A 15078-nucleotide genomic window follows, 5' to 3' on the forward strand; every position below is an offset into this window, starting at 1 on the left:
AATGAGCAAGTGAGATGAGTGCAGACATGCATGAACAGGGTGAACAAATTAACACCCAAGAGCCCCAATTCCAACAATCAGCCCCAAATGGGTTGGATTATAAAAATGACTAATGCTAATTGCAAAGGCAGATCAGCTACTGGAGCCATGTTTAAAGCTATAGTGCGTAGTTTCTGTCGCTCCCATGAGGATTCTAAGGAATGACAACAAAACTGTCGGCGCGTCCACATGATACAAGACTTCCATGATCGCGCACCATCCCCACCCCTCCTCCACACAGTTACTAGTAACCAAGGAGGACATGGAGGATTAAAAAAACATGATGTACTCTTCAGAAGACGTCATTATCTTCACTGGAGTTTCTGCGAGGGAAAGTCTCCGGACGCAACAATCTTCTGAACATAGTCAAACTGAGAAATACAGTGGAGCTGATAGTCTTGAATAGCTTTGTAGCAACTCATTTGGCAATGGCTTGAATGTAACGGACGTTAATTAATTAATAAAAAGGTTTCGCACTAATGCTTTAAAGTCTGCCCAAGACAGCCCAATCAGTGATGTCACAGAAGGTGTTTCGCATTTGCCACCTAATGAAAAACATCTCCTGTGACATCACTGATTAGAGGTAGTTAAAAATGCAACATACATAAATGTGTTAACATGTAGAGGCCAGGGTCAATGGTCTGCTTTCTTTCATAGAAACCTTAGGGCTGCAAAATTGTTTTTTGGTTTGTTTAATCATTTAATCTAAATTGCCTGCAATCCTAATGTTCAACCTTGATAGATTCTGCACTTGGCTAAGTTGCTTTTACTACATAGAATGGGTGCAGTACTCTTACACCAGCCCTATGCATATAGATCCATGGAGCCATGGAATCTACTAAATGAGGCCAGGCCATAGAGAAAAGGGAGGAGCACTGGGATAAACAGATGACGAGATGACTGGCAGGCGACATGCAACACATCGTGCAGAGACCAGACCAGAGAAGGAAGTGTTAAAAGGAAGTAGACTGTACCATGCTGTTTGTAGATGGGGGGTTTTCTATAAAGATTATCTTTGACCAGAGTCTCTGAAGATGTGAACAGACGCAGAGGAAAGAAAATGGAAGAAGCCAACATGGAAGGGAGAGAGAATGAAGAAAAAAGAAGCATGAGTTAGCAGTTATTGAGTGATGAGATATTTTAAAGAAGCAAAAGGGGGCCGCAGTACAGCTTGATTCAACACATGACGTTTGTCATTTTTCAGAAACATCAGCACTTTTAATATTATTCATGCAAGATATTCAAAATAATATATAATAATAACAATACATTGGTCTTGTAATGGGACGTTATTTGATGCAGAACAGTTTAATTACACTCAAAGAATAATATCAGAAACCACACATGGTCCCCAGGCATCAAACAGTCTACTTGTATTAGCATTCTTTAGAGATTTCCAGTTAAAATTAATAATATAAGCAGAGAAAAAGTTGAAAGATAATAAGTCTTAGTAAGTAAGATAAGTATTGTTGCATTAACTGTACTGCCTGTTGAAGTTCCTCTGGGGGATAATGTGGACAGTCTGTTTTTCCCTGAGGCAGATCTTATCCATCTCATGCCATGTTTCCACTACGTGGTATGGCTCTGCTCCACTTCACTCGCTTCTCCCTATTTGGTTTTGCACAGTGGATAGTAACCACGGCATTCTCAGCTGATCGCCATAGCACCCCGACACTTGCTGAATCCTTTCATCGGCAACCAAACAGAGGAACATCTGCACTCCATCAAATGTACGCCGTAGTGTATGGTGTAGTTTTGCTGGGCTGGCAATTTCTTTTGTGAAATGAATACAAATTTGCGCCCGCTATTGACGGTAGCTTGGCTATTTAAAAGCGGCGTGTTTGTGCAGACGATTCTCCCTGACCAATCAGTGGCCTGCAGTGTTTTTTACTTTTATTCCAGCATCGGTTCAGCTTGCTGGAACCTTGACCGAGGTAGTACTCAAAAAGTACCAGGTACCAGGTACTATCCATAACTTTTGCTAATGGAAAACCAAAAAAGAGCGAGTCAAGTTGAGTAGAGTAGAGCTGTACCATGCAGTGGAAACACAACTATAGTGTCAGTGGACCCAGACAAGCCTCTGACAGAGATGCTTAGTAACAACTGTCACACATCAAGCTGCAGAAGAAACATGACTCACAATAAAACAACCCATGTAGGTCATTTCCCTGGCTTATTTCAGTGCCTGCCAGTATCTGAAACAATATCCATATAAAAGCAATAAGGACAATGACTATGAAAGCCATTAAGTGGATAATCGTTGGCAGTTTTTTCCACTTAACTTGCTTCCAACATGGGAGGGTTTTTTCCCTCTACATGACTGACAGTGTAATAGTCAATGAGAACAATATGTTGGATCAAACAGATTTTCCTCTGTTAGACACTGGAAGCAATGAAGGATATACTGTTTGTCAACTCCTGTCCAAATGTTAAGTAAAATGAATTCTAAATGATGAAATCTCATGTCAGATCATTGCTGTGAAAAAAAAAATTGCTTTAAAATGAGCAGACAGTAGGGACATTGGGAATTAAAGAGTCCTCAGATATACAGAATATAATCCATAAACCAAAGGCAAGAAGTCAACTGTTATAGAGTTTACTATAGAGTACAAAGACATGGGGCATAATGCAAGAACCGCTCATACCGACAGATCCAATCTAAGGAGGCTCAAATGAGTGATTTTAAGGGATATTTTGCTGATTTAAAACCAGCAGCAGATGTCCACCGTTTTACGTCATCCAGCCATTACACAGAGCTGGATTTAATTCAGCAAAATATTTCTCTAAGGGAACTTGGCATTCAAAATGTTTACTCATACTTATAATTTTGTCTTAGGTACAAACTGACTGACAGTGCAAGTCATGTACTGGACGTCTTAAAAGTTGTAATTGGTCTTTGCACAGAGTGCATCATGAATAAATGGCATGCAAATGCAAAAGGTTTAGGAGAAGAATACGAAAATGTTCTGGCATGATGACCCATATCCAACAACTGGTGATAGCTTCACAAGACTTATCTGAATGTACCTGGAGAGAAAGGGGTCCAATGCACTGGAAAATAAGTCTTATCCGGTTATTTGTTAAACATTTTTAATATTAATGTGTTGAAGTTTTAACAATGCTGCAGTAATGTAGACATGTAGTGTGGGCAGTACACCCAGCACACTTTTGATCTCATTAAGAAAATTACTGAATTACTTTACTGATTACTTCCACCAAAAAGTAATGCCTTCCTGTGATAAGTAACATTTTAGTTACTTTTCAAATGTCTACTTTGTAATGCTTCCATTGGTAATGTGTCTCTAGGTTTCATTTCAGTAGCATACTGATGTTATCTCTGCCGGGATCATCAGTCAGTTGTGAATCTGTTTGTCCACAGCTAGTCTTGCATACTACTAAACCCATCAGCCCAATATCTTTGGTGCACATTTATTACTGTGTGCTCAAGGACCTCTCATGCTGAAAAGTCTTTGTCGGTTAACTCATCTAATAGTGGCGATACACTGAGCGACTTTGTGGTTAACATGCCAGGGCAATGTGCTTGCCAACAGGAGTTAACGTACACTGTGGGGTACTTTGTAAGGTGTTACAATAACTACTGTTGGGTGAGTTAGAAATGCAACTGATATAAACTTTCAGCTACAGGAGCTTTTCAGCTTGGTGTTAAGGTATTGGTTTATCATCTTACCTAAACCTTGGTGCCAAATCAGTTAATAACACCTACATTTATAAAAGAGATTCTAAAAGTTAATGTAACAGTTGGCACCAATTATTTTAGGAAAGCTTGTTGTTTACTGTAATTGGTTACAATCTCATAGTTGTAATTCACCTCTGTGTCACTAATGACAACCTACTCTATAGAATATGTAAAGATTTAGGAAAACTGTAAAGTTGAGTTACGTTACGTTAAGTGGTGCGGTTATGGCCTACCTGGTACGTGGAAATGCCGGGGAGCAGCCACATATGTAGAAGTAGAGGAAGGAGATTTGCCATCAGAATAGGTGGATAAGCTGGGGGTACTCCGACCACTTTCACTTCCTCCAGTTGGGGATGGAGTTGGTTGGGCATTGGATATGAAAAGGCACAAGGGAAAGGGTTTGGGAGAAAACAAAGGGTGTTGTGGGGGCAAAAAGGCAGCGTTATGGTAGGCATATTGATAGCGCTCCAATACGAAGCAGTGATTATTATATTGATGCTGATGACTCCATAACCCAGCCATTTACTGTATTAAATTTATTGTACTGGAAAAAATGTCTTGAAAAAATTCACTGAATCTTTGGTAGAGAATCCTACTGGCCTGTTAAGTGATAAGACACAAAAATCATCCTGTAGAATTTGGAATGCTACCACTTTTGCATTGATGTTATGCTATTTTGTCCCTCAGCCCAAATCTTTTTTCCCAGTGACGTCCTGTGTCTCTGCAGAGGATCCGCAGTTTGTCCTGGGGTCTCCTACCAACCTGTCACATCTGGAACACCACCACAGGAAGGCATGCTAGGTGCCTGAGCCACCTTGTGTGGCTCCTCTCATTGCCACGCAGCAGCACTTTAGATTGAGACCACCCATCCTTCACAGAAGCTTTACTTACACCTCCAATTCTATTTTGTTTTACCCAAAGCCTATGACTAAAGGTGAGGGTTGGAATGAAGACTGGTCAGCAAATTGATATCTTTGCTTTATAGCCAAGCTCTTGTTCACAACCACAGTCCAATTACTTCTGCTGATGCTTCTAAATTGCAGTAATGTCAACATTTTACCCCCATGACAGCTCCACTTGAGAGGAGTTAGGATCTGCAAGTGCTACCCTTCAGCTGGATTGAGCAACCCACCTTTTGAGGTGCCAAACAGGGTAAGAAACTTGGAGATGCAGATCTGGGCTGCATGACACTTATGTGGACATGTAAATGGCAGAGGGATTCTAATTGTAGGGTAAGAGACAATGCATTCACAATGATACAAAAAACTGTCATTGGAAACTGTTTGAAAAAGGGCAGGCACTTTCAAAAACAATACCTGGCAGGTGAGGGACATCACGAGAATCCAGCTGCCGTGCAAGGTAAAAGCAGGACTGCTTTACAGTACAAACTGCTTTACACTGCATTGAAGCGGCTGAAGTGACTCATTCAGAAGTTGTCCTGAAACCCAGCCCATTTTCATACCTATAGCAGACGATAGGACTGCTGCTTTTGGAAAGTCCCTAGAAATGTTGGGAAACAGCAGTCGAAGAGGAGCTGTTGTTGTTTGGAACAGCTCTTCATTTGAATTGTAAAACAGCTCTCAGCTCTATTCCTGTATTCAACAATGACCTCCCACTTAGCTTTAGAGCTAAATGCTTAAGTTCTTCCAAACACAATGGGCAATGGGCCTGTTAGTGGTAGCACTAGCACCAGAGCAATTATTTACCTGGAAGGGATGGATGATCCTGGAGACTTTGTTCTCATCACTTAAAGGTTTACACTACAAAATCACATTTCTGAGTAACATTATGATTATTAAGTTTAGGTGCCAAAATAATGCCACTGAAAGTAACCCTATGGGTTATATTACATTTGTCCACTTTGTATGTGTTTGTGTAATGGTGAGAGTGTAACGCACGTTCACATTTAGTGTGTTGTGTATCTATGATCACAACCAGGGTTCACCCCATTGTGTTAGATCACAGGCAGGCTGGGGGATGGAGTCACTGACACCCTTTAGGCCAAAAGTAATAAACACACTACATCCAGAGTTTCAAGGAACAAACAGAGGTTGAGATTGAGATTGTGCATGAGAGAGAGTGAACGCTGATTGAACACACACTCTTCTCCCCTCAGACAGAGAGGAACCAGCAGCAGCCATCTGGATGCAAGTGGATAAGATCACAGCATACACAGCAGTGCTATCATTGCTGGTCTGAGTGATCTCCTACACATACACACAATCACACACACATGCCCATAAACACACACACACACACACACACACACACACACACACACACACACACACACACACACACACACACACACACACACACCAAAGTACTATTAGTGCAGGTCTAAAAGTAGGGCAGATCCTCCCTAAAAACATCTGGAGCTAAAGTGTTGGAGGCTTGATGTTTAAGGAGGGGATGCATTATAATTTATGTGAACAGATTACACATTTGACAAAAAAAGGTGGAGGCCATTCATTAATCAAAAACGTATAATCCAATAACAAGATATACAAGACAGTTTTGAGATAATTAACAAGAAATCAGGGAAATAAAAACAAAAACATGCATTATTCGTCCTTGCAACGTATTTTACTAAACTCTTCCTCAATTTACATTGACAAACAACACATCTAAATAGAGTGTCGCTTACGTCTTTCTATGACAGTAACTTCTATGGGGAAACCTGGTAGCTCATTTAAGCAGGAAAACAAATAGCCCTTTTTCACGGCGTGTTAGCAGCCATTAGGCCCTGAACAAGTCCAGCGGCGCACTGTGCTTCATGCCACTGGCAACCAGACCCCCAAATTATCACTCGGCCCGCTCTGGCTTTTTCATTCATCCGTTCCCCCTTCTCTTTTTCATCTTCCCCATTGGAGAACTCTCCTCTCAGCCTCTCCACCCTGTCATGGAAAAACCGGCAAACCCCTGGACTGCATGTTCATGATTTTCTGTGCAAATGTTCGAGTGGAAGCTCATGCTGTTTCCCACTCTACCTCCTCCTTTTAATCAGCTAAGGTCCAAGCAAGCATATGTCAGAAAAATGTATTCTTACTGGAAGGGTTCTGTATAGTACAGAAATGACATGCCTTTTGAGGCAAAAGTTCTCACCCTACATAAGAACTTCTTGGTGCTGTAGCATCATTTCCTGAAAATGTAATAACGCCTGAAAAAGTAATCAAATTTGCATTTAACTTGATCGAAAGCAAAATAAAAGCCAATAATGTCATAATTTGACCAATAATGTGATTAATGTCCTGACTGATATTGTAATAACATTTTTACCAATAATGTAATACCTTTCAGGTGGGTAACTTGTTTTCAAAACTGATGATGTAATAACTTTGACGGATAATGTAGTGATGTAAAAAGAAATGTAAAGTGTGAAAGTATACAAAATGAATAACACTGTTAGTGTCATGTTAACCTACACTGACATCTGACACTGATTTCATGTTCGGAAATGTAAACTGTAGTAACTAACTACAGATGCTAATTGGTACGTTGTTATCAGGTAAAGATGCATTAAACTAAAGTCCCTATCAATGGGAAATGAACCAGCCCATCCTCATGCGGATTGGTCATTGTGGATGGTCCATTAGACCAGAGTGGATCGTAGACTAGACGCCATCAGAAGATGACAAAAGCTGCAGAAGATGGCTCAATTCACACAAGCAAGCAATAAAGGCAAACAGTTGATTCAATCTCCATGAAATGTTCGTTTTCATCTGAGTCAACAGTGATTCTTATTGAATGAAGTGTCTCCTTTGTTTGCCTTGATTTTATGAAATGTCTGCATTCAAAAGATGTTTCAAATTGAATTTGAAAATAAAAATAAAATGACCTTAATACTTAAGTACATTTAAAGCTATAGTGTGTAGTTTCTTTCGCCCCCGTAAATTCTAATAGTACGTGTCCATATACACATGGTTTTCACGGCAGGGATCGCCCCGCTTCCCAGCATTGTACGCTAGTGGGCTCAGTGGTGACGTAAAACGCTTCACTCCAGCTGCTGCGCGCAAAAGTCTCCGGGCTACACCATCTAGTAAACAAAGTCGTACTGAGAAATACAGAGAGAGCTGTGTGGAGCTGATAGTCTTAATTACCTTTGTAGCAACTCATTTGGCAATGGCTTGAATGTAACGGACGTTCATTTAGATAAAATAGTTGCGCACTATAGCTTTAAAAGTAGAATAAAAATGACCCACCTGTAATTTTAATAAATTCCCATTAATGTAATAAGGTATTACATCATCAGTAAAAATGTTATTACAATATGTCAGTACATTTCATTACATTATTGGTCAAGTTATTACATTATTAGGTTTTATTACATTTTCAGGATTTTTTATATGACTATTGGGTACTACGAACCTCAAAGTGTCTTTTTCTTAGTCACCAAAACACAAAGCCTGCACTCTCCTTAAGATTTGTCATGTAAGGAAAAAAACCAAAGGGATAATGTTGACATAACAACAAAGAAGTTTTCATTCAGGGAAAACAACAGGGTGGATTAGAAGTCAAAGGCAGGCAAACAATTAGCTCAACAATTTGAACAGACAAGCACAGGAATTAAATCACCCTTAACCTTCCTCCTAATGTCAAATGTACCAGGGTCAAATTAAACCATGCACGACAACAACCACTTCCACAAACACAAGTGAACAGGGCAAGCAGAATGAGAACTGTGAGTGGTCCTATCAGTGTACCTTGATACACCTCCATGAAACTCGACAACACCACCATATTGGACAACAACATCACAAAACCTGCTGACCATTCCACTGGGGGAGGGGAGACACAGAGAAGAGAAAGACTAGTGGTGTTTTTACCGTCAGGAGGAGGTAAACTGAGATGCAGGGATGTCCTAGGTTTAGGGTCAGGTAGGGGGTCCTGTTTGAACCCTGAGGGGTGAGGGAGATCAGGGGATGGTGAGAAGATGAAGCAAAGGGATGTGGTTGGATAAGCCTTTCTGCAGATGTTACAGTGTGCACAGGGAATGTGTACAGTACTGGTTTGTGATGTTGATTTCAGGGACGTGTGGTATCCTATGAATAGCATTAGCAGTTTCATGGCTATGGCTCAGCAATTAAGGAAAACAAATCTTCAGAGATCAGTGGTTACAGACCCAAATGTGTCACACAGCAGGTCAGACGTTCTGTTTCACATTATGACTCATCATTCTATGGTGAACTGAAAGCCCCAGAGGGTGAGTTTCCAACACATGGTTAATTTGGTGCTTAACCACAACCCATGCCAAGTGAGGTCAACTCAGTGGTCGTATCACAGCACTCCATTCTTTAGGACCTTGATCACAGTCAAATACAGACAGGACTGGCACTTTGCTGCTGTAGGGAAACCCGTTTCATAGTTTAATGTTTTTGATCCGAAATCTAAGGTTTGCATGCTTCTGTTCTGGTTGGGGAACACATTGGAAACCCTGCTCTAGGGGATCTAAAATTAGCTTTTTGGTAGATTCTGTTTCTGTCTGAGGTTTGACAACAGCAATGATTCCAACAAGTTGTCCATTGTCTGTATTGGACCAGGTCTGGGTCTCAGCGTGCTTTGATACCTCTGAAGTAAGGGATGTAGTTGTGCTGCTGCAGCATGGCCAGGGTGGTCGGGTTCAGGTGAAAAGACAAGCCTGCACTGCCACCTACTGGTGTGGGCGAGAACTTGCCACCACCACTACCACTCCCTTCAGCCCCAGCAGAACAGTGCACAGGGAGGGAAGATGAGTCCCTGGCCCAGTTGGAGGGGTACTTAATGGCACCCAGGAGGTTTGGAGGCAAATCGAGAGAGCTGGAGTCACAGGCCTGGCTGCTGTGTCTACCACCAAGGTACACCTCTGGCCCTGAACGTCCAATCATATCACAGGAAACAGGAATGTTGCATCAATGGATAACATTGTGAAGGTACTCTGGGCCAGATGTACGTACATTTGCGAATGTAGTGTTAGCAGCACCATGGCCAACCCGCAAAAAGTGCACGCTGTGATACTTCAATTCACGTCGTAATTACCAAACCTGCAGTTCATCGGGTAATCAGCACCTTTCTCCGCCCACTATACTGTAAATTGCGTGCATCTTTCTATCATGGATCAGCCACCAAGTCAGTCAAAACAGCGAAAACAAAGATTTTGCGATAACAAAGTTGATCTGCTTGTTTATTAGGTAACAGCTTGATGCGTGTTATTTCGGCATTATTGGTAGGGAAATTTATGTATTGACTAGTGCGCTGTAGCAAAGCGTTAAGTACTGGTGCTATGATACGGCTGAGTGCAGACTGCCATCTTCCCACTGCTGATGCTATGACTGTTTAAAATGATCCTGATGCAAATATTTGTAATGTAGCGAGGAGTTTAACAACTGCTGGAGTGGAATTCAAACGTTGAGTCAGAGATTCAATGTCATCTTTGACAGTAACTGTAATATTGCATGGCTGCTTAATCTGTAACGCTTAATGATTTTGTGTTCACTCAAATGAAAAAGTGTGATCCTTGTGGCAAAAATCTTTTCAGCTCATCTCCTTGGCCTATGTCTTCGTCTTGCTCGGATTACTGCTGCCATTTCACCAGGAGGCATATGCGAGGAAACCCGCATGCGGCTGGTTTACACCTGCTTTTAAGAGACAGAGAATTTTCACCGAAAAAAAGAGGCGCGCTGTCACAGGCGTTTTTTGTACATACATTTGAATACATAATTAGGCGCACTTTACGTTTCTCCTCCCATCTCTTTATGGGAAACTCCCACTTTCCCCTTGACCCTCCCGTGAATGCATATACATGACACGGAAAAGCGCAATTTGCCATTTTAAGTCCCCGCGACCGACAGTCTGCACTTCTACCTCAGTGCGGCCTGTTTGTACATACCTCGCCATGCTTTTACGCGCACGTTGCGAAACAAATACACCTGAAGTGGGCACAAAAGCGTTAGTACATCTGGCCCTCAGTGTCTTCATAGGTAAGATTTTTTTGCAATAGGGCATAGTACATATTCGGGGGGATACATTTGTGGTCCATTAACAAAAAGCTCAACAACACATAGTGACGACTTTTATATTTAGATCTAATGTAAATTTGAGAACATTTCGCAATCATGATATTTTGGTTATGTACAAATGAGAGGCCCAATTCCTATTTAATAAAGCAAGCCCTATCATCATCTTCCAAATAAAATTGAAGAATTGACACAAGGCACTGGCATACGTTCTGATATGAACGACTGATGAACTATGACTGAAATGAACCTCCCCCAGGAAACACTTCATTTCCTGCATTCTGGCAAATTTGCACTGCATCCATTTCTGTTGGAAATGTCTTTACTTATGTGAAATATTTTAGGAGTTTTGGGACTTTTAGGCTAAAAAGACTTGACACTTTTTATTAAGGAAAACACACACAAAATTCACCAGCCTGGTCACACACTGCTGTGAGATGGCATCCCATTCTTCAACCAGCATTTGTCGCAAGTCAGCCAACGTGGTTGTGTTGGTCACTCTGGCACGAACAGCACGCCCAAGCTGATCCCATAAGTGTTCAATGGGGTTGAGGTCAGGACTGCTGGTTGAAGAATGGGATGCCATCCCACAGCAGTGTGTGACCAGGCTGGTGACCAGCATGAGGAGGAGGTGCCAGGCTGTTGTGGCTGTTTATGGTTCTTCCACACGCTACTGAGGCTCCTGTTTGTGAAATGAATCAATTGTTAAATTGCCAGTATGTCTTGTTTCTTCAAACTTCAATCATCCAATCCACCAAACACCAAACGAGTCAATGGCAGAATAAGCTGTTTGGCATTGGCAGAGAAGATTTGGCAAATTTTTCATAGGCGCAACCCCCATACTCAGCTCTGCTGCTCATCCCACAAATGCATGTTCCTTACAAATGGGACACCATTTGAAAGGGAACTAAACAGGCTTTCCAACGGTATAAGATTTATTGCCAAAAAGCATTGTTACCACAGAGAAATAATCTACCAAACACAAATTTCCTTACTTTTTGTGCTATCTCACTTTTCTTCTGATGGTCTGAAGTTGATAAATTTGTCGCTAGTCGCTTTTTAGAAATAAAGTCGCTAAATCTAGCGAGAAAGTCACCAAGTTGGCAACAGTGCTCGCACAGCAGCCATCAGTGGTGTTGACTGGCTATTATTCGTGAAGTGTAACCAATCAGATGGTGCTGTGAGTGGGAAATTGAGAGAGTGGTGACCAGAGGCAGAGAGGCGTCAGCATACCAGGCCTCCAGGAAGTGCGTGATTACACATTAATGCTGCATTCACTGTAGAGGGAATTATTTCCACTGGACATTTTGACCAGAGAGATTAAAATATGTCGGACTATCCTGGTAGAACAATAATTGGGGCAACACTGCTATGAGGATTTCTGGAAAATATGTGTCATTGTTTTGTGGTGTTAATTGATTTCCAGTAGTAAATATAGGCCTACATACATATGCATTAAGCAAGCATTTCTGTCCAGTGCCATGTTGATAAGAGTAATTCAATACATGCGCCCCCTCCAAAACCCAATTCTATGATCATGAGTAATGTGATCCTTCATAGATTCAGAAATACAAACTCATATGTGGAGGATTTCACATAACAGCAGCAACACATGGATAATGCTCTGTGTGATACCTGGTCGGCTGTAATTGGTGGGGGAACGACACGGGGTGTACCGTCCGTAGCCCCCCAGGGAGCTGTTGGAGCTGGGGCTGGAAGGCCTCCTCTGACGGGGGGACTTCTCCCCATCGCCCTGGACGCACAAACACATCAAGTAAAAAAAGTCAGTGCTTTCAGAACATTACCTCACTCACTCTGTAATCACATTCCTGCCTGCCGGACCTCCTGTTTCATTTGGACTTTTTAAAGTTTATTTCGTCAATAAATCATTGAACTCTTCCTGCTGCCTCCTCGTGCGTTTGCGTCCAACCCTGCATCTCTGAGTATTGACAGTGTGTGCCAAACAAAAGTTAAAGCATGTGACTTTGGATTATCCACATATTGCAAATTCTTCGCAGTAGTATCAACATATTAGTATACTTTTATTTTTTGTAATTTAGATAGATTCCCCTGTAAACATCGAACCTCATTTTAAAAAGGGGCCCTATCTTGCACCCAGCGCAGCGCAAAGCCCGACGCAAGTGTCTTTGCTAGTTTAAGCCCGACGCAGTTGTCGATTTCCCGTCCAGCGGCCACGTCGTTTAAATAGCAAACGCACCTGCGCCTATCTGTGGCCCATGGGCATGCAGGTCTTACAGGGAGGTGTGTTCAGGTGCATTCTGGGCGTATTGCTATCTTGAGGCAGCGGAAAGTGATCGCGCCATTGACCAACAAAAACCTGGTCTAAAGTCAATAACGCAGCATTTCATTGTTATTTTAACAGCGCATTAGTTAAATGTGCCTAGGCTCGTGTGCAGCGTGCACACACTATGCTTGTTACACACACAGGGACGCGCAGCAGCACACATACATGCAAAAGATTAAAAATAAAAATATTAAGCGGCAAATGTGCCATCATAATAGCAATGTGCCAAGGTACAAACGCGCCTGGCTTTTAAAGGGAATGGGAGATGACACTCTGATTGGTTACGCCCAAAACACACCTATGAATTAATGAAGACACAAAGTACAACCCTTTTGAATCATGCGCCTGGCGCATGGACCCTTTTTTCCGCCGTCAAACTAGCAAAAGTGGATTCGTACACGCGCCCTACACACACCTGCGCCAGGTGCTTCACGCCATGTGCTTAGATAGTTAAAATAGGGCCGAAGAACCTTTAGGCAAAGCTTTACCCTGTGATAGTTCTCTGTGACATTTATCAGACTAAACTACTTTTATGGGAAAGTTAATCTCTTGTTTTTTGATTTCACACGTTTTGATTGTTTTTATTTATTTAGGGTGTGTGACATCCCCAGTGAGTCCAAAGGCCCATCCCAATTCCAAGTTTGTACATCACTCGTTTACTGCGTTTACATGCACAGCACTAACTGGGGTATGATCTTATCCGGTTAGTGAATAACAGGGTTATGCCAGTTCTTACCGTATACATGAGCAGGAAGAATGGGGAGAATGACAGAAGTAACTCTACCTCCAGTACAGTGGGTGGCACTCTGCTAATGCACAACTAGCTTCTTATTGTGGTTGACCGATGTCAAAATTACGCTCGATAGTGTTTTAAGCCCCCAACATCTCCTTCAAGGCAGCACTGCGACCGTTGACTTCAAGGCACCTAACCCTAACCTTAAGCCTAACCATAACCATAACCATAACCCTAACCCTAACCCTAACCATTGCCTAATCCTAGTGCCTTCCAGGCAGCGCTGCCTGGAAGGAGACGTTGGGGGCTTAAAACACCGATAAACCAAAATTACATGACCAGCCACTAAATTAGTAAAATTTAACAACTTTATCTTTCCTTCACACACTCCTGTTACACTCTTGAGGAGTCGAGCCAACGGGCATTTAACAGAATAAGACTTGGGGCCTTTTCCAGTTCCCAAATTTGTATGTAAACAAAGAGGCGTGGCAGAGTGACAGAGAGGAAAAGACGGAGACAGAGCAAGGGGGTAAAGAGAGATAATTAATCCGCGGCCCGATGGTTAATCTACGGATCGGGCCGGTTGGATCATATAAATTAACACAGTGAAATAATACATAATTAACGAGGAAAGTATTAACGTTCTCTAAAATGTGAACATTGCAGAGCTGCTGTCAGACGGTTAATATGTTAGTGCGTCTGGAGAGACGCTCGAGAATGTCCGATGATATCAGCTGTAGTGACATTACTGCGCGCATGGAAACGTTTACAATTACTGAAAGCAGCCTCTCTAATCATTAAAGTAAATTATTTATATAGAAAACACTCATACAATGATACAATACATAATTTAAAAAGCAACACAGCCAGCAGAGACTGCTGAGGGACAGTGAAGTGTCCATGTGGGTCTCTAAATCAGAGAAAATCTTTCATTCAGGTGGAGGCAGGGTGGATGGTTTTAAGCCTACGGAGTCTATTCTTTCATGATTTACTTTAGTGATGAGAGAAGCTGCTTTCCGTGATTCAATGCGTGCAGTAATATCACTGCAGCAAATGTCACATTTAAGCAGCAAAACTAAGAACTAAGTATAAACTTGACAGAGGAAACAGAACTAAACCTTTAGCTTCTGAAATAATCAATCAAGTTAGGCCTGCTGTTCCTCGTGTGTAAATGTACACAGCGTCTCTCATAATGGGGACGCACTTGTATGACAACAAACAGCTGTTCTCTGTTCACGTTAGAGAATGTCATTCATATTTTAATTAATTATGTATTATTTCACCCACCCATCTACTGTTAATCAGAATGTCT

The 15078-nt window shown here is 41.8% G+C and overlaps 1 protein-coding gene across 1 annotated transcript in view; it reads right to left on the bottom strand.

Annotated features, from left to right (window-relative positions):
- ablim2 (actin binding LIM protein family, member 2) overlaps positions 1-15078 on the bottom strand; it is a 98666-nt gene that overhangs the window by 18641 nt on the left and 64947 nt on the right. Inside the window, exons 12-14 of the mRNA XM_078276154.1 lie at positions 12364-12481; positions 9303-9584; positions 3970-4077 (exon numbers count right to left, since the gene is read on the bottom strand). Coding sequence (XP_078132280.1) covers positions 3970-4077; positions 9303-9584; positions 12364-12481 — 508 coding nt within the window. The remainder of the gene's footprint in view (positions 1-3969; positions 4078-9302; positions 9585-12363; positions 12482-15078) is intronic.

This window comes from Sander vitreus, chromosome 19 (assembly GCF_031162955.1).
Source record: "Sander vitreus isolate 19-12246 chromosome 19, sanVit1, whole genome shotgun sequence".
NCBI classification, from domain to species: Eukaryota; Metazoa; Chordata; class Actinopteri; order Perciformes; family Percidae; genus Sander; species Sander vitreus.